The sequence below is a fragment of the Epinephelus fuscoguttatus genome, linkage group LG1 (genome assembly GCF_011397635.1).
Source record: "Epinephelus fuscoguttatus linkage group LG1, E.fuscoguttatus.final_Chr_v1".
In the NCBI taxonomy this organism is placed as follows: domain Eukaryota; kingdom Metazoa; phylum Chordata; class Actinopteri; order Perciformes; family Serranidae; genus Epinephelus; species Epinephelus fuscoguttatus.
In genome coordinates this window covers 34,081,863-34,105,502 of record NC_064752.1, presented here as the reverse complement: position 1 = coordinate 34,105,502, position 23,640 = coordinate 34,081,863, and the positions used below count along the sequence as shown (strand labels likewise).

The 23,640-nt window shown below is 42.1% G+C and overlaps 1 protein-coding gene across 1 annotated transcript in view; it reads right to left on the bottom strand.

Moving 5' to 3' along the window:
• Positions 1–18,619, bottom strand: part of LOC125892788 (RNA-binding protein Musashi homolog 1-like) — a 29,320-nt gene extending 10,701 nt beyond the window's left edge. Inside the window, exons 1-6 of the mRNA XM_049583023.1 lie at positions 18,481–18,619; positions 17,901–17,941; positions 17,047–17,128; positions 16,831–16,915; positions 7,174–7,215; positions 6,636–6,728 (exon numbers count right to left, since the gene is read on the bottom strand). Coding sequence (XP_049438980.1) covers positions 6,636–6,728; positions 7,174–7,215; positions 16,831–16,915; positions 17,047–17,128; positions 17,901–17,941; positions 18,481–18,545 — 408 coding nt within the window. The 5' untranslated portion in view covers positions 18,546–18,619. The remainder of the gene's footprint in view (positions 1–6,635; positions 6,729–7,173; positions 7,216–16,830; positions 16,916–17,046; positions 17,129–17,900; positions 17,942–18,480) is intronic.
• Between the last annotated feature and the right edge of the window lie 5,021 nt (positions 18,620–23,640).

Sequence of the window (23,640 nt, the reverse complement as noted above, 5' to 3'; positions counted from 1 at the left end):
TGAGTGGACTCCCAACTTTTCCCGTCTGCCCTGTCCAATCCATGCTGCATTTTTCGTCTTATCCACTCCCTCCTTTGCTTACCGCTCTGACCTATTCTCTCACTTGATTTCAGAAGAGGGATTTTAATGCTAGTTTTTCAAGTAAGGTACTTTGAGGAATGCAGTACAGAGAAGCAGGATAAAAAGCGTGAAAACAGGGATTTCCTTTGGATTAAACATAATTGACTGTATGACCCAAATGCCTGAAATGCTAATTATCAAATTACCTAACTGTGAGCCTGATAACCAGTTTAAAACACATTTCTCTCTTCCACACAGGCAAAAAGAGGGGAGCTGTTCTCAAGGGGGATTACAAGACCTTCACCTCAGGATTCAGACTTATTTCTCGTACAAACATGGCTGCTGTAGCCTCACTGGCCTCGAGACGTTCAGCAACTGGAGCTCAGATTTGTCCAGTTGGGAAACCGCACATTAACACATGCCTTTGACTTGTCTGTTTGGTCCAAAACACCTGACGTGTCAACTGAGCAGCCATTTCAGTCCGGTCTAATGAAGTTTGTGTAGGTGTGCCTTCAGAAGTGTACTCCGAAAAAATAAACTGCGGCGCATATCAAAGGGTTGCATAAAATGCATAGTGCATTCTGTGTTTTCCTTTGGAGGCGGTGCCACAGTATGAAAATAAACAGGACACCAAGTCCTACTCCATCCTAACCTGCACCTTGTAACCAGGCTCAGATAATAAACAAGAAATACCTCCCGCTCAGCAGGAATGCACTGTGGGATTGGCGCTATCCATGATACAGCTTTGGTCTCACGTGTCCAAACAGTCCAAATATTCCCTCATCCTGCGGAGGGAGTGTTGTCTTAGATATGAGTGTCTGTGATCACCAGGGAGAACTGATTCGGCACAGAGCTGCCATTTTATAAAACGCAGTCAGGAAACATGACACATGTCACAACATGCACCTTACAATCACTTAAACTGTGTGATGGTCACACGTGTGATGCGGGTCGACCAGCACCCACGACCCAGAATTAGAAGACATTATGTGAATTTGAACTAGCACCTGAAATATGGTAATACCCTAAACATGAGTCAGAGGCCAACTGAGAGAAAACACAGCCAGGCACGAGGCAGGAGGAGGTTCGTGCTGTTAATTTCTTCCAAACCATTAGACCTACACTCTGAAGCGATGTTCATTTTCAGACTCTCTCCTGCTTACATCAACAGCTGAACCACACGCTTAAAGGGACAGCTTACCTCAAAATTGAAAAATACATATTTTTCTTCTTACCTGTATCAATCTAGAGTGTTTTGGTGTGAGCTAGTTGTCTGCCTTCTCTCCAATATAATGCAACTAGATGGCACTCGGCTTGTGGTGCCAAAAGAGCCAAAAAATACATTTTATAAAATTCAACAGCAATGTCTCTTTCCAGAAATCATGACCTGGTTATTTAAGATAATCCACAGACCTTGATGTGAGCAGTTTCATGTAGGAACTATTTTCTTTCTACCAAACTACACCAATCAAACATATCACTGCACAGAAGGAAACGTGCGTGCATCTACTGCTAGCTCACCTAGCACCACTGAGGTAGCTAACGTGACAGCTAGGGCTTGGTATTTTTTATTATTTTATTGGTATTGGTACCAATACTAGTATTCTTAAAGTGATACGGATACAAATATAGTATCTCATCTCATTCACAACCTATAATGTGAATGGAGTGGCGTGTAGTATAGCCATACTTTTGAACGTTTTGGTGGCATCTTGGCACACTGAACTGCCAGTTCTGTCAAATACATGGCGCTCAACTCCACCACACCACAGACTGTATAAGTTGTCGCTGCTGCTGCAGGAGTGTGAGCTCCACGCCAGGGATAGTTGTGTGACAGTAGAGTCAGTAGAGCAATAGAAACTGTCCACCAGTGCCCATATTGGTTTTTTTTTTTTGCTTGTTGTGATTATCTTAAATGCTTTAAATCCTTAAAATCTGTACAACCTAATCTAAAAGGTTATGTAATTCAATAAACAATAATAAATTATACAAATATTGAAATTGTCTCATTAAAAAAAATTATGTTTTATCATCAAACTTTATAAAAATAAATCTAAACAATCTAAAAGACTTATATGAAGAAATATAAACAAAATATTTTTTAAGACTCCATAAGTCATTTGAACTAATTTTATTATTTCGGAGATATGCTCTTTTTTTATGAGCAGAGTACAAAGGCTTTGTGATAAATTTATTTTTCATTCATCTGACACCGCTATGCGTATTTGCGTAATTTGCATCACACGTAACGTAGTGCAATGACGTTACAAACGTACAATGTGATGACATGGTAGACAGCAGCCTTAGTTTTCTGGTGCAAAAAGAGTGAATGTTCTAGCTATTAGCTTCTGGTTTTTATTATAGATGGATAAATACAGGATTATACAAACAGCAATCTACTTCGGCCATTACAGGGAATTTCCTGAAGAAGTTCAGTTTAAACTTTACTGATCTGGCAGGATATCAGGACAGTTCGATATCAGACCCCCGGCGCAAAAAGGATCATATAAAGATTTTGTTTGATGATACTTTCGATAGACGTTTCAATACTATCTGGTGCTGGGCTATTTCAGTGGATACCTTAAAGATATCAAGTACCGATAGCCAGCCTGAGTTACAGCTCAGTGAACGAGGACGCCATTACTATTTACATCTCTCTCTGTCACGACCAAAACCCTCTTGTCCATGAGTGATGCGTTCGCACAGTGATTCAGTTGGTGGGTGTAGTCTGGCAGCCGAGTGCCATCCTGAAGGCAGACATCTCCACAGCTGATATCACTATCACTCAGCAACAATACCAAAACACTCTTGATTGATAAAAAGTACTACAAGTGGGAGGAAAAATATGTATTTTTGATTTCAGTGGGAACTGTCCCTTTAATGTTTGTGACAACTGGATTCCCGGCTGTGAGTCTTACAGTCTGTACAAATGTATGCAAGCTTGCCTCCCATCGCAGCCATGGCGATGCCACTGTCACACTTTCATGCGCACACACACCCTTCTTTCCATTCATGCAAATGCACACTTCTTACACATTTTTTTAAAAGAAACAAAAAAAAAAAACCCACTGGATTACAGTGGGACAATGGGCGAAAGCAGGTCACCACGGCAACAAGCTGAGAGGGACTGGAGCAGGGTGTGTGTATGTGGGATGGGAGGGGAGTTGGTGTCTGAGGTACTGATTTTGGGTGAGGTGAGGGGGTGGGGGGGGGCAGTGTTACAGGAGCAGCTGTTGCATTTGATTAGTTAATACTGAAGAGCCTGAAGTCAACTCAAACACACTCTCAAACCCCCCAAAGTGTAGTTAGCTAAAAAGTAACCCAACATTTCATGCATGATGGACACTTTGATACATTTATGGTCCATCAGATTGGTGCTTTTCCCTTTCATAGTCACTTTTCCTCCTCACTATCTCAACATTCCTCCTTTTCTCTGCCCTTCAACCCTTTTGAGCTCCCCTCCCTCTGTCTCTACGGGGGGCTGCTTCTTCCCTTTCAGTCCCCCGCCATCTCCCTCTTCTCCTCTCCCTCTTCCCCTCCTCTTGTTGCTTTTTTTTTCTTCCTCCCTCTCCCCGGCCACTCATCTGTCTCCACAGCATGTGTTTGCCTTTCACCATATTTCATTCAAAGGAGCTGAGCAGGACAAATGAAGAAGCCAAAAACACTGAGATGGGATTGTAAAAAGAGCAAAACAGCTAACAAAGGAGATAAACTAACAAACCAACTAATACCATAGCTGCCAGAGCAGACTATCAATGACCAAACAGCATTTTCTTTCCTTTCTTTTAGTTCTATCTCTTTCTGTCCTTTTCTTCCTCCTAAACATTTGCTGTTTGTTCTCTGACATCAGGCCTCTTTCGCACTTTTTGTTGTGCCTCGACTCAAACGAAAAAGAGTAAAACAAAAAGAGAAAAACAAATTTGAGCTGAGAGATGTCAAATGGGTGTAGCCAACGACAGATGAATAGAATCAATCAAAGGAACACAGTCCATTAGAGCAGTGATTCCCAACCAGTGGTACTTGGACCCTAGGGGGCACTTCTGCTGTTGCCAGTGGGTACATTGAAAGATTGTGGAGCGGCTCAGTAATTTCATAAAATAGAAATTTCAACTTCATAAAAAATGTGGTCATATATTGAGTCATCTTGAGCAACTAAACACCACAAGTTGTGACTAAGAGGGTGTAAAAACTTTAAAGCAACAGACAAGAGATGGATGGAAAAAAGTTAACGTTAGCTTAAAGTGACGGATGCATGGTCTTAAAAGTAACGATTAAACCGCTGAAATAGTTGGCTAATGGATGAATGATTGAAACAGCTGAAAGTAGTGGAAATAAGTTGAAATAGCTAAAATAAAAATGGTTGAAATAGCAAACACTAGCTAAGAGTAATGGTGAAATGGACACATGATTGAAATAACTAAAATGGATCCATGGTTGAAACATCCTGCTTCTGCCACTTCATGTGGTAATATTCAGTGTTGCGGTACAGTAATATATTACTTTAGCAGTAACAAACTAAAGCGGGATTTATACTTCTGTGTCAAATCGACACTGTACCCTTGGGTCCATGTCATTGGTTCGACATCCCATTAGTCCAACTGTCCGCGGTGCTGAATGGCTCACGGCGGGCGTATGGTGCACCGTGACTGGCTTGAGGCGGAGCAGGCTCACGGCTTATGTGTTTGTCACTTTCTTTTTTCATTTTAACCCACACCATGATCTTTTCCTGACCCTAACCAAGTGGTTTTTGTGCCTAAACCTAACCAGACCTTAACCACAGGGCATCATGATGATTTCGGAACGGACTTCGGAACAATGAGTTTAATATGGTCGGAACAATGGGATGTCAAACCAATGGGCTGTCGGACCAATGGGCAGTTCCCGTACCCTTCGCCATATTCTGACGTGTACCTCCCAAGAAATGTAACTACATGTCACAACAACACAGACCTCCTGTTTATTTTTGTAAGCTGAAACCATTTCCCTCAGTGGAAACAAAGCTTTTATTTACTTTTATTTCACAGATAAGACTTCGGGATTTATCCTGGCTTCATACATGCAGAGAAAATCTCTGCTAGCTAGTTGCTAGGCTAATTTATACAATGTAAAATGCCATTGTGCTAATAACGTTAGCATCTTATATTTGTTTGGAAAACATGTAAAGTATAAGACAGATGTTTTGTCAGTGAACCTTGTGAGTTGTAATGGAGCTGCATTTGTAACATTACCTTTGTTAAATGTTGCTGTTGTCCCTGGCTTCATGAGTAGAGGGAATGTCTGCTAGCTGCTATACAATGTAAAATGCTGTAGGCTTGTGCTAACATTAGCATGTATGGGGGGAAAAAGTGCTTTGTCTGTGAATGCTGTGAGTTATAATGAAGCTGATATGTGTACTTGTGTTTGAAATGGTCACTGTTAAGCCATGTTTAATGTGTGTTTTGAATCAACTAAACTTTACAACACCTCACACAAACCTCTGCCGCCAACTAGTGTTTTGGAGGTGTAACTGCAGAGTGACACAGACACACCACCGCACAAGTATAAATGCTCACAACAGCATACGTTTTAATTTTTTCATTACATCCACGCTGCACCACTTTTACCAGTGAGCCCCACAGAAAAAATTCCACCAAAGAATCCTGTTTTAGTGTGTTGTCATGTTATATAAGCTACAATGTAGCAGGGTTGCGGTTTTTGGCATATATTTGATGCCATTGCATGTATGTTAGCATGTTAGATGTGTTCCTATTCATTTATTCTGTCCTTGTCTTACACACAACTCTCTCTACATTGTTGTTTCAGCTGACCAGGAACCTGCAAGTGGGTCTTTCACCTCACTTGCTATAGTGTGAGTGACTCATACAGCAATAAGCTTGTTGTGCCAACCTCCGCATTTGTCTATTGTGTTTCATGATAGGCCTACAATCAAAGACATTTATCCCTTTCTCATAATTTATCACTTTGTCTGTTGTCCACCTGCCCATCCCTGTGTATTTGCTTATTTAAAAAGGCCAAGGCTATTTAATTGTTCTATATCATCCCACTATTGTTAATATAAGAGGGTGGTTTTAATATAGAGTAGTAACCATTGCGTGTGAATGCATGAATGGGCGAGATCTGCACTCAGGAGGAGAGCCTCCATTAGGGCTAAACAATATCGCCCACCACTGGATGTAATGAACTGCAATAAAGTGGAGCTACTGTGCTTTGATTACCTGCTATTAAAAACAACATTACCCTTTGTAATCAGTAACACATTACTCTACACAGTAATACTGTAAAGTAAGTATTTACTTTGAAATAAAAGTAACTAATAATATGTACTATATAACATTTTTAAAGTAACTTGCCCATTACTGAAGTACAAATGCAAACTGTATGTATATTTAATGAAACATACAGTTCACTTTTATATCATCATTAGTTCAACAGTATACAATTTGAACTGAATGTTGAGGGGAAGTTCAGTCTGACACAAACTGTTTGGGAATCACTGCACTAGAGGACCTGAGAGACTGGAGCTGATCACAGACTGGGGTGGCTACAAATAGACACCAGATTTGTGTATGCTTTACCTTTCCAAACTGGTCGAAGTAATGCTTCACATCTTCAATGGTGGTATTGACTGACAGTCCTCCGACAAAGATCTTCTTTGTCCTGGTCACCAGCTAGCAACAGAGAAGAAGAAGACGGCATCGTTTACCACTAATCACATTAGCCAGGGGGGTAGATGCTGGTGATAAAGAGACTTTGTGTTTGTTGGTGTTTAGCTGCTCTCAGAGGTTTCTGAAAGCTCTTCTGAACATTCATCCTAATTCACTTCAGTTTAAGGTCTGTTACATTTAAAGCTTGGAGGAGAGTATGTGTGTGTGTGTGTGTGTGTGTGTGTGTGTGTGTGTAGGTGACTATTGTGTGTGTGCTGGCTGCTGATAGTCGGGGGTTGGGCAGGGTCAGGGTACGGGGTCACAGTGTCAGGCTGGACAAGTGGATTGCCGCTCCTCTTTGGTCACTTGCCTGACTCTAATCCCAGCCAACCAGGGCTGAGTGATGAGCAGTGACATATGACATCATCACTACTCCCCCTTTATGTTAACCCTTTCAGTGTGCACTCACCTTAGGCTGGGCCCGGCGGGGAAACGCCACCTTCGGGTCGATCTGTAAGGGAGAGATGAGTTGAGATGAGTTTTAAAGTGGTTTAAGTAAAACTTGTCTGTTCTTGAAATGACATATACATTTCAAGACATCCTGCTGTGGATCTGATTGCAGTTTTGATGATAGATGGGCTGTGACGATTGTGAAAGGCCGGCGCTACAGTATTACTGATATTTAGAGGATTCTATTAGTAGTGAGCTGTTGTTGACATTTGCTTCATTTATTAATATTCGGAGATGCGCAGATCCCACTGCTGTACGTGTAAAATAATCATAATAACTGCAAAATCAACAAAGTTTTTCCCATTAAGTATTTTTTACCATAGGTGGAAAAGTATTACAGTGATAACCCTTCCCTTTGCCACAAACAAATGCATTGTCATTCAACCAAAGGAGAGAAATACTTCATATTTTACACATGGTTATATTAGGGATGGGCAGTGCGGAGAGAAGCAAATATCACCACGTGTTTGACCAATAGTATTTACACAGTGAGATTTTGCTGCCTTTTTATCATAGAACTGCTGGAGAGTGACAGGAAATGGGGCAGAGAGAATGGAGATGATGCACAACAAAGGGCCGCATGTTAGAGTTGAACCCATGCTGATGCTAAGGCCTCAACCTACAGTACAAGCGGCGCACACTCTATCCAGTGAGCTAGAGGCTGCGCCCGCAATGACGGTTTTGATAAATAATCACCTGTAATGTGGATGACTGAGTCAGGGTGTCTACAGGTACAAACAAGTTAAGTTTAAGACACTTTAAGACCTTGTTAATACCACTTTAAATACAATTTAAGACCAAACTTTCAATGGAAATACCTACCACAAGTGAAAACATACTCTTTCCAAGATCACTAAGATAAAATGCCACTGAGGATACTCCTTGTGCTTACCACTTTAAGCACAGAAAAAATACACTAACAAGCAGGTTGGCTGGCAAGGCCTTGGTTTAACAATGCAGACCCACTGCGAAATCTAAATGTGTAAAAGGGGTGAAAATAGGGTCTGGTTCCTCATTGAGCAGTGTTTTCCTTCTGTTAAATGATGATTCTTGTAGCGAAATACCAGATATTGTTGCGGTAAGGCGACTGAAAAACATTTAAGACCCATTCAATCTGAATTTAAGACAATATGATACTTAAGGGCTTTTTTTTTATTGATAAATGTGTACTATTTTTATATTCTAATACAATATAGACACCCTGAAGTTGAGTAAAGATAGATAATAGAAAAGCTACAGTCTGCTAAGTTCAGAAATCTGTAACTCAGAATTTAAAACCAGGAAAAGACAACACTTATCATAAAACAATATCCAAAATCTAAGGCGACATCTAGTCTCATATCAAGATGTCAATATGCTATATTGCCCGGCGCACAGTTACATTGCTTAATTTATATTTCTTTAGTTTGTCTTTGAGGCCCCAAACAGAAGTAATGGGTCATTATTTAACAGTTCAAATCATATCTATAAAAAAATCTTACAAAACCAGGAAAAGTCAAATGTTTGTTGAGCTGCTAAAGAGGGTTTCGGTATTCCAAGAACCCAAACAAATATAACAGTTAAAAAAGCACAACAAATATTTTTGTCCCTTCTGAGACTGCGAGGTAGACCTCCTCTTCAATGCACCCTCCCACCTTAAGAATCTCTGAGCAAAGACACCAAATCTCTACCTGCTCCGGATATGTTGTTCAGCAGCTGATCCTGTGCTGTGTGTTAACGAAATCTCGCTCTGGGCATTGATGAATTATCACACTGTTAACTAAGTAGAATTAGTTACAACACAGAGCCTCTAAGTCTGAACCCATCTGAAGGCCTGCAAGTCCAGAAATAGAACGTATGCTAATCTGCGAGTATGTATAGTAGACCCTTGTTTATGCAAGCCCCAAAAAATCCAAACACACCAGCCAAACAAACAGGCGTAAGGAACAAAATACACAGTGAGACGTGAATACGTACATTCTCTAAATTGTGCATTGGGACACAACTAAATGCATCTTTGCCACAACCTAGACAGAGCAGAGCAGTCTGGCATCTAAAATGAGCATTTAATATTCTGAATACATTTCAGATGGATATATATTTTTTTTAAATCTCACAAATCCAGACAACCTCCATTTTGGATTAGCCAGATTTGACTGTATCCATATTTCTCCCAAGTGGAATGTCTCAGCAGTGGTCAAGGTTACAGATAAAATTAGAAGCAAATGAGTTTTGAATGAGCTGGCCTTTAATAATGCTAAATATGCAAAGCCTGGCCTGGCATTTTAAATTTGTGAGGAATCTCGTGTTATTCTCACTCAAGCCAACGAGAGAGATGATTTTAGGTCACAGGACCTTGTAGTGTATTATGGTCTTAGAGTTCCATCTTTGTTCTAATAATTGGATGTGTGAAGCAAAAGCCCTTGTGTCTCACACGGCCGCTATCAGAGGTATTGAATTGATATTGGCAACTAAAAGGGAGCCTATCAAATGGCCAGAAATAAGCACTTAAAATGTGAACAATACACACAATGCGAGGGAGGGTGTTCATTCAATATTCTAACAATCCTTTCATCTCTTTCCTGTGATGATTCCCTGCTTCTGATGACAAATCTACAGACAAAAATATCCCATAAGGACCTTTAAGTACCTCAGATTTAACACTGCTTCAAGAGCACAACGCTGTGTAACTAAGATGCAGCTGCAGCGTCCTTGGGAGGGATTGCAGAAGGTCTTTGCACCTTGAAGTGGGGCACAAAGACGAGAGAGGAGTCATGTCACCTCCAGCTGGTCCGAGCACAAAGACAAAGGTGACAAGGACACGCAAAGCCACCCCAGCAACTCTCGACAGCAGCAGTGCAACAAACAGAGAGCACTCACAAACAATAACAACATTTCTTACAGGATCTGTGCTTAATGGGCCAAATGTAACATAATAGATGTGTGGCTTCATACTCTGTGATTACCAACGCGGTGACCTTTTCACCAGCTGCTTTTTATCAAAAAGATGCAAGCAAAAAGACACAAACACTGTAAATGGCAAGTGCAGATGTAGCCAATTTTTTTTACTCACAGTTTACAGTGCATGTAACAGTGCACCTGTGCTACTGAACAAATCCTGTTTTCAGGCTGTACTGGTGTTGTCGTGATACTGGAATTCCTATCTCTAGTACAATACCTTGAAAAATGTAGATATTCGATACAGTATTTGATACCATGAGAAAACTGACATTGAGGGCATACAAGCAAAAAGATAAATTCATCAAGGTTTTAACATGATATCAACGGCTTTTCTTTCCTTGATTAGTAGCAGAAGACAGTGCAATGACCATAGTCAACATTAACAATAAGAAAGAGCGAGGAAGCATGGCTGGAAACGGTGTATCGATACTCCAGAAAATGAATGTTCAAACCATTTCCAATATTCAGAATCTAAATGTATCAACATTTTTTGTCAACACTAGGCTCTAAATGTATTTTATATTCAAAATAAAAGAGAACAACATACAAGACAGGAGAAGCTGCAGTAACCTCAGAAGCATAACACGACAGAATCACGCTAGCAGACTACTACAGCAAGCAGCAATGTACCAAGTCATCATTATGATTTCTTGTAAATACACATCCTCCCTTTACAAAACAGTCCTGGTGTAAAGTGGTTGGGAAATACAGGTGCTGGGAGTTGTTTTAACAAGAGGACAGGTGCTACCCTGAGGCCATGATGTGGCGGAGACACAGACCATGAGCTGACAATGACAGCGGTCAGAAAGCAGCCCTCACATCTGACACAAGGCTACAGTCGCACCCAGTGTATACAGGACAATATTCACCATATATCTGTTTCCAGGAGCCCATTACAGTATATATTCAACAGCTTGTGGTGATTTTGAAATCAGTCACCTAAAGGGCTACAGCTATCAATTATTTTCATTATCGATTAATCTGTTAAGCATTTTTCCAATTAATTGATTAGTTGTTTGGTCTAAAAAATGGCAGAAAATGGTGCTGATTAGAATGTCCCAAAACCCAAAGTGAAAGTCTTGTTTCTTCCACAACCCAAAGATATTCGGTTAAGTATCAAAGTGGAGCAAAGAAACCAGAAAATATTCACATTTAACAGGCTAGATTTTTTTTTAAATTACTCAAACTGATAAATCAATAAGCAAATTAGTTGTTGATTATTTTAATAGCTGGCAACTAATCAATTAATCGATTAATCACTGCAGCCCTAGTCTCCCGTCAATGTGTCTTTGTAAGACCCTATTATTCTTCAATTCTGCTTAAAAACAACTATTTTCATGTTAAGGGTGATATCAGAAATATAATCTGATAAATTAAATAATCAGTAATATATGCTGTGATCCAATTTTTTTTTTAAAAATTCAATTGAAAAACAGTTTATGGATGAAATAACTGGACACTATTTTCTGGGGGCTTACCTAGTAAATCAAACAGCAAGATGCGTCATTGCATTAATGCAACAATGACATAAAAGAGACAGTATAGTAGAATAGTTTATATGTCTCATGGTATATATATCATCATATTTTCCACCCATATTTCACATGTTGTCAAAACACCAGCATGTAAAAGCTTTAAATCATCAAGCGCTCTTACAAAACAGCCTAAAATACAGAAGGTTACCAACTAGACTAGGTTAGGCCTAATGCAATATCTGTAGTAGTGCTTCTATGGCTACAGTCATGCCATGCTGTTAAAAAAAAATCATTCCACTCCAGCGAAATAACAGAATATATCTAACATTTCATTTCTACATCTGGCTGTGCTCAGAGGAAGGCTATAATAAATGAAAACTAAAGCATCTATCAGACTGGCGGATTAGCCTCGAGGAAGACAGATAGGCCACAAAGCAAAAGGTAAAATGACTTAGCCAGGTCACTGTTTGCAACACTCAGAAATAGCTCTTCAGAGGCTTGACATTTGAGAAGTGGCTCGGCGATGTAACAGTCCCAATAAACAGTGGTGAAAACGTAACTACTAGGAAGCAAAAAAAGTTGCTCTCCCCAGACTGACACAGAAGAGTTATGACTGAGTGTGTCGTGAAATGGTCTGACTAACATCCTGCTTCATGACATCCAACCTCCGCTCAATCTAAGCAGCAAAGTGACGGCAGAGCCTACAGTATGATTTTAGTGGTTTAGCTTTTAAGACTAGACTAATCTACGACCAATAGTCACCTCACGAGGCCCAGCACGTCCACCAGTGTTACAAACTGGAAAACAAAAATAAAAAAATAGGACGTCAAATCAGTAGATAGAGAGGGAGAGAGAGAAGAAGGGAAAGGAATGAGTGTGAAAATGAGAAAGCACAGGGAGAAAGAGGAGGCATTCATTTGGAAAACAGAGTCAGCCCATGAGAAAGTGGGCCTGTCCAGTGTAGCGGTGCAGCGGGGCCGTCCCAGCAGGCAGCCCCTCTGATTTCATTAATTAACAGGACAAAGAGTACAAAACAGATGGGCCCGTAGAGGAACTGGGGCTCCCGTGCTACCCCCACAGGCACATACGCATACACACAAGCACCCACATAATGTAGCACAAACATAAACACCAACACATGAACACAAAGTGACACATATATGTAATTAAACAGCCAAGAATACACACCTCCACTGACAGCAAGTGTATTGCCATCACGTGGTGGACATATAGAGATGTAAGCTCTGACACATCGGTCAACCTGCCAACACGTTCTTGCCACAAAATGGCAAACACCCCCACTGGTGAAAAAAGGCACCATGGGCTGCCCCATTATGGCAATATAATCAATATAAGCTAAACAAAAAGCTATAAACAGAAGAGGAGACAAAAGGAGCTGGCATGTCAATGCATGCACGCAGAGTGAGAGGGAGAGACTTGGTTTGGGCCCAGGCCAGCAGGGTCAATCTGCACAGCTGAACAATGGCACAGTAATTAGTTAACGAAGCTCACTAATGAGGACCCCTCCAACCCAACCCCGCTCCTGCCCGTGTAACTCTGCTAGGGCGCCTCGCCAGGGCGGGTGTGTGGTGGTAGGGTGGTGGTGGAAGGGCTTGTGCACATGTAGCATGGATAGAGAACCCTGGATCCACCTTCAGAGCAGGTCCAGGCTTTATCCCCGGATCTGAGGCCTCGCATGGACCTCGGAAGCCCAATCCAGTTTGTTTCCCTCAATCGGATTACTTGCTTTTCAGATCTATACTAATTACAGCACGGGAGCTGGACCTCCCTCACTCTTCTCTCTCCTCACTCTCTCCTCCACCTTCTCCACCGCCCCCATCTCCAGTTTTGTCCACATCAGCACTTACAGCTAATCTCCAGTCAGGAGCGAGGAGTCGGTGCTAGCATCTACTCTAACCAGGTGTTAGACCACAGCAGAATGTGGTGCCAACGGTCCGCAGAGGCTGGCGCTAACATATGTTGTTACAGTGCCCAGCTATAGACGAAAACAGCTATATTAACACCACGCTGATGACCACCACTGTACCTTCACAGGCGGTCGTGCCAAAAGCAGCAATTACCACCTACTGCAACACATTTGGAAAAGGGCATTCCTGTTTACTTGGTGTAAGAAATAACAAGTCTTTTGCGTGTTCCTTATTTTTGCCATTCTCTTCTATAAAAAGGTGTTTTTCTACCAAGTTATGTTAGTTCAGGGTTACGCTTGGGTTCTTTAGGGGTTATTTTGGGGCACACTGTCCTTTAAAAATACTATGTTATCACACATTACTAACAAATCATCACATTTCACAAATACTGTCTAAGAATGAAAATGTCCACACAGATCTGTTACATATTCTCCTGAATCTGCTGACAAATTTCATGTCATCAATCTCACAAATGACCTTCGCTTCGCCTGAGAACTAGTATACTGTAACTACACCACAAATAATGAAGAGCCAAAATCCGATGACTGAGAAGTGGTGGCTTTTCAGAGAATATCTGGTCTCGTACTTTCCCGCAATTGGTTCCAGCAAAGTATTTCCTCCGTGAAAACAAATACCAGTTGGGCTCTTCTTCTCTGTCCAGAGAAATACGACAGCACACCACTGCCCTTAGGCCACACTCTGCCCCGACAGGAAATCTAACCTCCAACCAAAACAACAACCTCACTCTAAAAACAATAGACAACCTCTCATTTGTTGCATCTAAATTCTCAGGCCCACAGGTACTGACAGTAACTATAATGCTCAATCACTGTTTGCTCTGTTGCTTTTGCTTTCTAAGGTTGGATAACAATCCTGGATGGGACGGGACTGTAAATGTTTAATACCACTTGTAACTAGTGCTATGAACCTTGCACCAGTTAATGTAGAGTGTACGTCTCACCCTGTTGCTCCGTTACATCCCTTTCATTCACCTTCCCTCTCCCTTCTGCTTCAGGCCTTGTGGCGTCTTTTCTCACGAACCAAAGGCTCAGCATAAAAAGAATGAAGGAAAAAAAATCAGAGCATCGAATATTCTTCCTCATTCCAGGGAGGAATGTCTTTCTCACATCTCGTGCTGATCAAACAATAGTTATCCTCTCCTAACTGTGGAGAGAGGGAGTCCAGGTGTGAGGAAGACACAAGGTGCATAGAAATAAATAAATATAGAAAATAATTAAACTGGGACAGGTGTTGGAAACGTTACAGAGAGGCTGACACTGATCCCATAAAGCCACGCATGTTATTATTAAAAAATATTCGGTGGAACACCACAGAAATTGACCCAGAGTTGACTCAAAGCTTCGACAAAAAAATTTCTCTTGAAAGGCTTTATTCATAATTATTTATATTAAAAAAAAGTCTGCTGCTGCACTATGATAAGTCATTTTTGCATCAGTGATATTTTATGTATTGCTGTAGAATTTAAGCTGTCTTGGTTTGAGGTTTGAAAACACATGATAAAAAAAACATAATCTAGACTCTTATTCCCAAAATGGAAAGACAAAATGGCAACCATAACCCTGTTTAAAATGCCTGGTTGGATAAATGGTACCACAGCATGCTCCCCCCCTCACACTGCTGCCACAACAACCTGAGCAACCAAAGCTGCATTTGTGTGGTGAACATTATTATTGTTTAGCCTTATGCTGTATTTTGGTTTATAATAGGGCGACGCCTAACCCCACCAGTGGCCTGCCAACCGACGTTCACATCACACACACACATGGTCTGGCTCTCAAAGACTGTACCTAGGTTTAATAGGTAATATGACTCACTGAGTAACACTCTGCAGTTGCTTAGAACTTTCTTCCAGGCTAACTGGAAAAAAACTGATGGATTACCAGCAGCAACACTCATTTTCTAATAAACCTCGCAGCAACTGTGCAGGAAGATCCAACCATGCATAAATTCAAAGATTTAAAAACCTAAAAGTGCAGAGATAATATCTCAATCTTGTCTTGCGCTCACTCACAAAGTATAAAGGTCTGTCGTGACATAACATTACCTGAGTGTGTGTGTGTGTCTGAGCCTGGCTACCCAGCCGAGCCAAGTGTCTTAAGTTAATGCAAAATAGCTGAGAAGTTGTTATGGAGACATAAATCCCATCAGGCTGTGCAGTTACAGCACCGTCTCCTGTGGCTGGCGTCACCCCCGGCAACAGGCTTGCTCCAACAACTAACCAACTCTACCTTTTCTCCACCCCTGGGCTCTGCTGCCTTTTTGTGCCACTGATTTTCACTCTCAAATGATCCCATTATGTGTGTGTGTGTGTGTGTGTGTGTGTTTAGGAGAGGCCACAAACTGACTGAAGACACACCCAGGCCCCATTTCTACAACTAATCTACATGACCAAGAGAGCAACATTCACACCTTCACAGATATTCAAATGGAAGTCAGCAAGTCACCTCTGTATAGGTCTGTGTTGGTGGTGTAGTCGTAGTTAATGAGGTGGATGTACTACTAGGTTACAGAGGAGGAAGTGAGTATGCGCTCCTATTATTCTGTGGCTTTTTGGCTGATATGGGACACTGTAAACCACCAGAAAGGTAGGTATACCTGCGTAAACCCTCCACTACACCACTGGTCTACATTATGTAGCTAAAAACAAGCACATCTGACCTTGAATCTTCATGTGTCAGGGGTGTAGGAGGGGAAATCACAGCAGTTGTGTAAACAAACCTCTGCCTAATATTTAAATTCATCTGAGACTCATTTGGACCTCACAGGCTTCCCCACTGACATCAGTCTGGGGACTACTGCCACAACAGTTTCCTTTCCTCAAACTTTTTTCCCCTCTGAGAGCTGCCACTAGAAAACGGGTGCTATTATTTTCTATGAAAAAAAAAGAAGAAAAAGGAAAAAAAAAAAACTTGCGAGCTCTCTGCATAAACCCTGTGAGGGTTTAGCAGGGGCTCCTACCCCATTCAGGTCCCCCAGGTAACCATGGCAATGAAGACCAAGAAAGAACGCTTTCATGTTGGCGCCCTGAACCGGGATTTGGAGGGGGAAATGAGCAGAGAGAGGAGGAGAGAGGAGGAGAAGGAAAGGGGGGCTGCTCCATAACGCGCTCCTCAACTTTACAAGCCATACGGTGGGAGGCAAAATGCACTAAGGGGAAAGAAAGAAAAAAAAACATGCTGCACCGAATTTGGGAAAAGTTACCCAAGACAACTCGCTGGCAGCATCCAGCTTCTTCAAAAAGGTAGAACTCACCGTTTTGGAATCCAACTCGTGTCTGTTTTGCGCCAAAACCTTCTCCACTCCGGCTTGTTCTGCGTATGTTACAAACCCAAACCCCCTGAAAAGCAACACACATAATAAAATAAGCAAAATCAGAATGCACACTCACGGCACAGGCTCATGGAAAAGCATGGAAGAGCATGAGGCATCCAGTGATAGGACGGCGGAGCGCACACGCCTCCTTCTTACCTCGACCGCTTGGTAACGGGATCCCGCATCACCATACACTCCTTCACCTCGCCAAATTTACAGAAGTACTCCTTCAAGCCCTCTGCAAAGACAGCACGGGAACACACGGTTAAATAAATCCACAAATCAGATGGGACTTCTTTCTCTCTTTTATTTTTTTTGCTTCCTACAGGCCCTGGTGAGGTGATGTGCTGGCAGTGGCTGGAAAGAGACAATGGGGGTCGGGGCGGACCACGTTGTGTTTGTGTCCCTCCAGTCCTCAGAGACTGTACACGGGCTATCTGGCCATTCAGCATAATAGCCCATTAGGCCCTGCGGACTACAAACAAAGCTACACTTGGTGACGATTGCTGTTTTGACACAGCAGCCAGCAGCGGGATAATAACACGGGCCGCCGCAACAAGAATAAACTGTATGCGTGCATCTGCCTGTGCGCGCACGGCTCTTAAAATAAATGAATGGATTCAGCGGAGTGCAACAATAAGGAAAACAAGACGCGAGCGTGGGCATCGATACGAGCCCAACTTCTGCTTTAACCCGGAATAATCGATCGCTTTTACTCCAAATGCCCTTCTGTTCTTAATAATGAGCGCACGCAGGGGGAAAGGCAGACAAAGTCGTCGTATGTGTGCATGCATTTCCACTGTTAATCTCCCTGCGTCTCGGCAAGTCTAAATCCTAAGACTTGATCCTTATAGAATAGGAGGCTTTGATTGAACTATTTACAGTGTTTTCTTCCTAACTCCAGGAAGCCTCGCGGGCAATATGGGCAGCTATATGCGTAAAGATGGAAAACAGGAGTAAACAAGAGGCTTTCATTCAGACTTATTAAAGTAGCGTGCGGGACAGCTCACCTTGTGTTGTCTGCCAACTCAGACCCCCGATGAACATTTTGCTGAATGAGAGAAATACAAGCTGTAAGTCACACAGAATAACACGCGTCTGTCCAGCACAACACATGCACATTCACAATGAAGGAGGGGGGTGAAACTGGAGGAATTATGTGCAATATAGCATCAATAAAGTAAGAAGAAAGCATCGGCCATGTTGCGAAGTCACCAATCGGCCAGTCGGGCCGTTATAATCCCCTAGAGGAGGGAAAAAAGGAGAGGATTTTCCAGATGATGGAGGAGAAGTTGCGATGTGGCCTTCTGGAGGAAAAGCGAGATAAATAAACAAACGAGATGGGGGGGAAAGAGGCGGAAAGCAGCGGTGCGTCTGTGTCTCCTTCGCTGAGTAGATCCATCCCACACATACAGACACACATACACACACATATACACACACACACACACACACACACACACACACAGCGTGCTTGTCTTTTGTCTCGGCGCGGCTCCGCTCCCGCACTGAACTCAACTAAAGTCCAAGGTGAACTCAAATCGGGCCGAGAGGCGAGCAAAAGGCAGGCGGCCGGGCTGAGGTTGTTACCAGGGGTCGTGGGGGGAGTTGTCCGTGCCGGAGGACAGGCTGCTCTGGCTCCCTTCCGTATCCATTCCGCTCTCTCCGCTGGTATATTCCCGCACTGTGAGGCGAGGAGAGGCAGTGAAGCTCCACTGCTGCTGCTGCTCCAGACTCAGGGGCGGGCAGCCGAGAGGGGAGGGGAGGGGGAGGTTGGAGAGGGGGGGGGCAGGAGAGGTGGGGGTGGGGTGGTTAAAAAGGAGGAGGGGTGAGCGAGGAAACACACACACACACACACACACACACACACACACGCATACACACACATGCATGCATGCACACACGCTCAGCGATAAGCTCCGCCTCTACCTCGTTTTCCCGTAGCCTACCCCAGCCTCGGACCTCCCTCCCTCCCTCCTGCACGTTGCCTGCCTTTATTCATGCTGCCAGTGGCGCTCTCTCTGTAGTGTTTCCCCGCCGTTCTCGTCATTGGTCGATCACAGCAGCATGGCCCGTTAAAGCCTTTTGAATGTTTGGAGATCTACAGAAGATGTTCTCCATTGAAACATCATAATGGAGACAGAAAATAGCTATATATATATATAAGACATAAATAAAACCATACAGGCTCAGGATGAGTTGTATGCACCCCTCCAATTATTGACCACTGCCTTATCATCATTTATTAGTAACTGCTCCACATTCAAATGTTTTCTAAAGCTAGTTTACTATTGCTGATGTAAAATAATGTATTTCTGTGGTGCCAGGTGAGGTCTCAGGTGAAATGAGACATCTGTAACCTGGATACTCCTCCAACCCATTTAGCCAGACACAAGGTTACATAAAACAGGATGTGAAGTCATTTTCATAGTTTTAGATTGCATGGAGGTCAACAAGGTCATCTTGTCTGACATGGGTTATGTTATGTTATGTTATGTTATGAGAGATGCTATATTATCTGACTGTAAGTGATGATAAATGAGATGTGATGCAATGTGATCCTCTGTGGCGTAATGTGATATGATCTTATGTGATGTAATCTTATTGTAATGTGATGCGACCCTATATGATGTAATGTGATGGGATTCTATATGGGATCTTACATATGATATTGTTATATATGATGTGATTTGAGTCGTTATGCCATATGTGACCTCATATGTAATGTGATGTGGTGTTATCATATATGATGTAATACGATGTGATGTTATCATGTGTTTTCTTAAATGATGTGATGTGTTATCCTATATAATGCAATGTGATGTAATCTTATCACATATGATGTAATGTCATGTGATCTTACATGTATGATGTGATGTGAGCTGTGATGCCATATTACCTAACCCTATATGATGTAATGTGATGTGATCATATATTATGCAGGGCTTGACACCAACGTCTAAGGTTTGTTGCCAGGCTGGCACCTAGACATCAACTTTTGGTTACCAAAACAATTTTAATCACCTTAAATTTTGAGTAATTAAGATACTGTACATGTTATACATCAACTTAAAGGTATAGTGTGTGGGATTTAGTGCCATCTATTGTTCAGGTTACAGACTGCAAACAAGTATAACTTCTCCAGAGAACTATAGTGGCCAGTGTTGGGGCAATGCGTTACAAAAGTAACAGGTTACAAAAGAAATGCTAACAGGATCTGGGGTAATATCATTATATTTACAATGTCTTGTAACAAGTTACAACCTGAAATAAAGTCTTAATTGTTTTTATTTTTCATTCATCCACACAGTTCCACTTCTGCTAGTGTGCCATCTGAAAAATATCCCACAAATGTGGTTGTTTCTTGTCATGTCATTACAGACTACATTATAGAAGGGTGCCAGTGATCAGCACATCTGGGTGACGCAACTTTTGTGTCCCAAGGCTGTTTGAAAGCAGCTGAGAAAAGGAGATTGGCTCCAGCGAGTTTTTTCTTTGTCCTGGTGATCATCACATCAGGGTGATGCCATCAAATGTCCATTAGTATGTTGGATGTCTTTCCATTCTCATCCCCTTCAATGGTGGAGCAACGCCAGTCGTCCCCTTCTTTTGCATAAGTCACCACGGTGCTGTTGTTGCTGACCGGCTCAGTGGGAACAGACAGGTGGTTCTTCCAGCTCCAAGGTTTGTATTTGTCATAGTGACTCGCACAGCAGTCTGTTTGTTGCTAACCTCAGCAATTGTTAATTGTGTTTCATATGATAAGCCCACAAATATTCATCTATATCTCATAATTACTAGACTTTGATCCCCTGCCTGTCTGGTGCTCCCTGTGTCCAAGGGTATCCATTTATTTAAAAAGGTCAAGACTGATTGATCTATATCATCATGCTATTATTATTAATATAAGCAGCAAGATGGTAACCACTGTGTGTGAATGCATGAATGGATCAGACCTGCACGCAACTGGATTTGAAATTGACTGTAATAAACTGGGACTTCTGTGCTTTGATTACCTGCTCTGAAACATTAGCGTCATCCATTTATAATGCCTAGTTGTGAGTAGAACAACATCACAGACTCAGTGGAAGAGGAACCCCTTTGTAAGTGGACATAAACAGCTCATTCTAAGGTAACAAAAACACAACTGTTGTGTTATTATACACTGATGAAAACATAGTTATGAATATTATATTCTGCCAATGTATCCACCGAAATCCTACACCCTGGACCTTTAATAATGAAAATGTCACATAAGCGAATGTTTAAAAGCTTTATTAACAGCTCTGAACAGTTCTTTCTAGTCTGTGTTTTATGTGATACTTTACAGAGTTTCAGTGTTAAGTGCCATTTAATTTGCTTTGCCATAGTCTGTAAAACAGATGTCTGCACCCAGGTGAGTGAACAGACCAACGGTCATTCACATTGTCTGGTTATGATTCTTGCTGTAACATCATTATTTAAATATTACTACTGCAACAAATATATAAAAATATGTACAGATTTTTTGGGGTGCACATTTGCCAGTGTTGGCAACCAAAGGCCAATTTCTCAAAATGGCTCGAAAAACCTGGAATGAAAAGTCTGATTTTGTTTGTCATTTTTTATTTCTGAGTAATTAGTGCCATGATGAAATTAAAATTGGCTTTGACATAAAAAAAGTAGTGGAAGCTCTCTAAGGCTCCTCTCACCCCTTAAAGGTGCAAAATGGTTGAGACAACCCTTCCACTTGAATTCACCTCTAAATGCAGCTGGAGCCAAATGAGGGGGGGGGGGGGGGGGGGGGGGCACAGAGCACAGGGCCCAGAATGTGGTGCTACGCCCCTGCCTTGGCCGGATCCAACTGCAATCCACCACATTTTAAATCATTTTTTTAAACTGGAACTGTTTTTTTTGTCACCTCCTGGACAAATTTGCATCATCAAAGTCTTGCACCATCCTACTGCAACCCCCCTTTTTGATTTCCTCTCCATCCTCCATCAATCATCCTTGCCTGCACCGACCCTCAGCCCACCTGTTCCTGCCGCCCAGCTCTCATCCTAATCCATTACATCCAAAACAGCTGTGATCGTCACCATTCTACATCCTCCATCCAAATCTGACTCAATCATAGTTCAACCCTTGTCTAAACCTGATCTTACCCACTCCGTCTCTCTTTCACCCCATGTGACAGGCCGTCCTAACCAGCTAAGTGGGAGATTAGCAGCATTACCTCTAAGTCAGCCAATCTCTCAGCCAGGGCAAGTTTGGTCAGCTTAGCAGTTTCGTCACATGCCTCAGCTGCTCTAACAAAAGTGAAACAAGTGCTCACACGGTTATGTGAAATGCAATTGCTCAACTCATCAGATTGTGACCTAGACACACAGAGAATCTCCCAACATGAACATAATGATGTCTAAAACTATCTCTCGGGAGGTGTCAAGATCAATGATGTATCAAGTTTGGATTTAGAGTTTCGTCTAGTTTGGTTAGTGGAACATGATTATAGTGGCACAGAATATCCTTGAAAATCAATTGCTTGTGTGTGTGAAACAAGTTCGAAGTCAGACTGAGTCAGAGACAGCAACGAGCCCCCCCCTTCAAAACATTTTAATGCACCTGACCTGACTAAAAGTTTTTGGTAATGATGAGTTATTGTTCCTAGCACCACATGATGATCTGTGCATGTGCTGGTTCTGAGACAGGCCGCAGGGTGTTTGTGTGTGTGTATGGCAGTGGGGGAAGTCAGCGAGGGGAGGCAGATCAGGGGGAGGGTGTGACTGTGGCCTGGTGGACCATAGCGAGAGAACAGTATGTAGGACAAGGCCTTGCACTAGCTAACCTATCCTGGCTAGAGCCATGGTTGGGCGTGCTGAATTTCTGCATGCATGATCAATGGCACTGAATAAAAAAGAGAGGAGAAAGACAGCGGCATGGGGGAGGGGGAGGAACAAGTTAGAGCGATTTGAAAAGATACAAGTAGAATAAAGCAAAAACACTTGGCTTTGCTTTAATTTATTATACTAAAGTACATCAATTTTGTCAGTGAAGAAGACAGTGAGGAGACAACAATGTCTAGCTTTTGAGCAACTTTAGCTAACTTATTTCAGGGACTTAAAGGTACAGTTCACCCCAAAATTAAAAATACATATTTTTCCTCACACATGTAGTGTTGTTTATCAGTCTAGATTGTTTTGGTGTGAGTTGCTGAGTTTTGGAGATATCGACTGTAGAGATGTCTGCCTTCTCTTGAACATAATGGAACTAGATGGCACTTGGCATGTGGTGCTCAGAGCACCAAAAAAAGATACATTTAAAAAACTCAACTGTATTCAACAGACCTTTGTGTGAGCAGTTTCATATAGGACCTATTTTCTTTTTACTAAACTGCACCTGCCAACCATATCACCGCACAGAAGTATGGCTCGTGCTCATAACAGCGCAAGATGTAAATTTTAATGGCGTCCTGCTCAGCTGAGCTGTAACATTAGCTAGCTCAGTGGTGCTAGGTGAGCTAGCAGTAGATGCACGCTTTCTTCTGTGCGGTGAAACTATTGGCGGGTGCAGTTCAACAGAAAGGAAGTAGCTCCTACATGAAACTGCTCACAATAAGGTCTGTGGATTATTTTGAGTAACCAAGTCATGATTTCTGGAAAATGACATTGCTGTTGAGTTTTTCAAAAATATTTTTTCAGTGCGTTGAGCACCACAAGCTAAGCACAATCTGTATTTGAGGGAAGGCAAACATCACTACGGCCGATATCTCCAGCA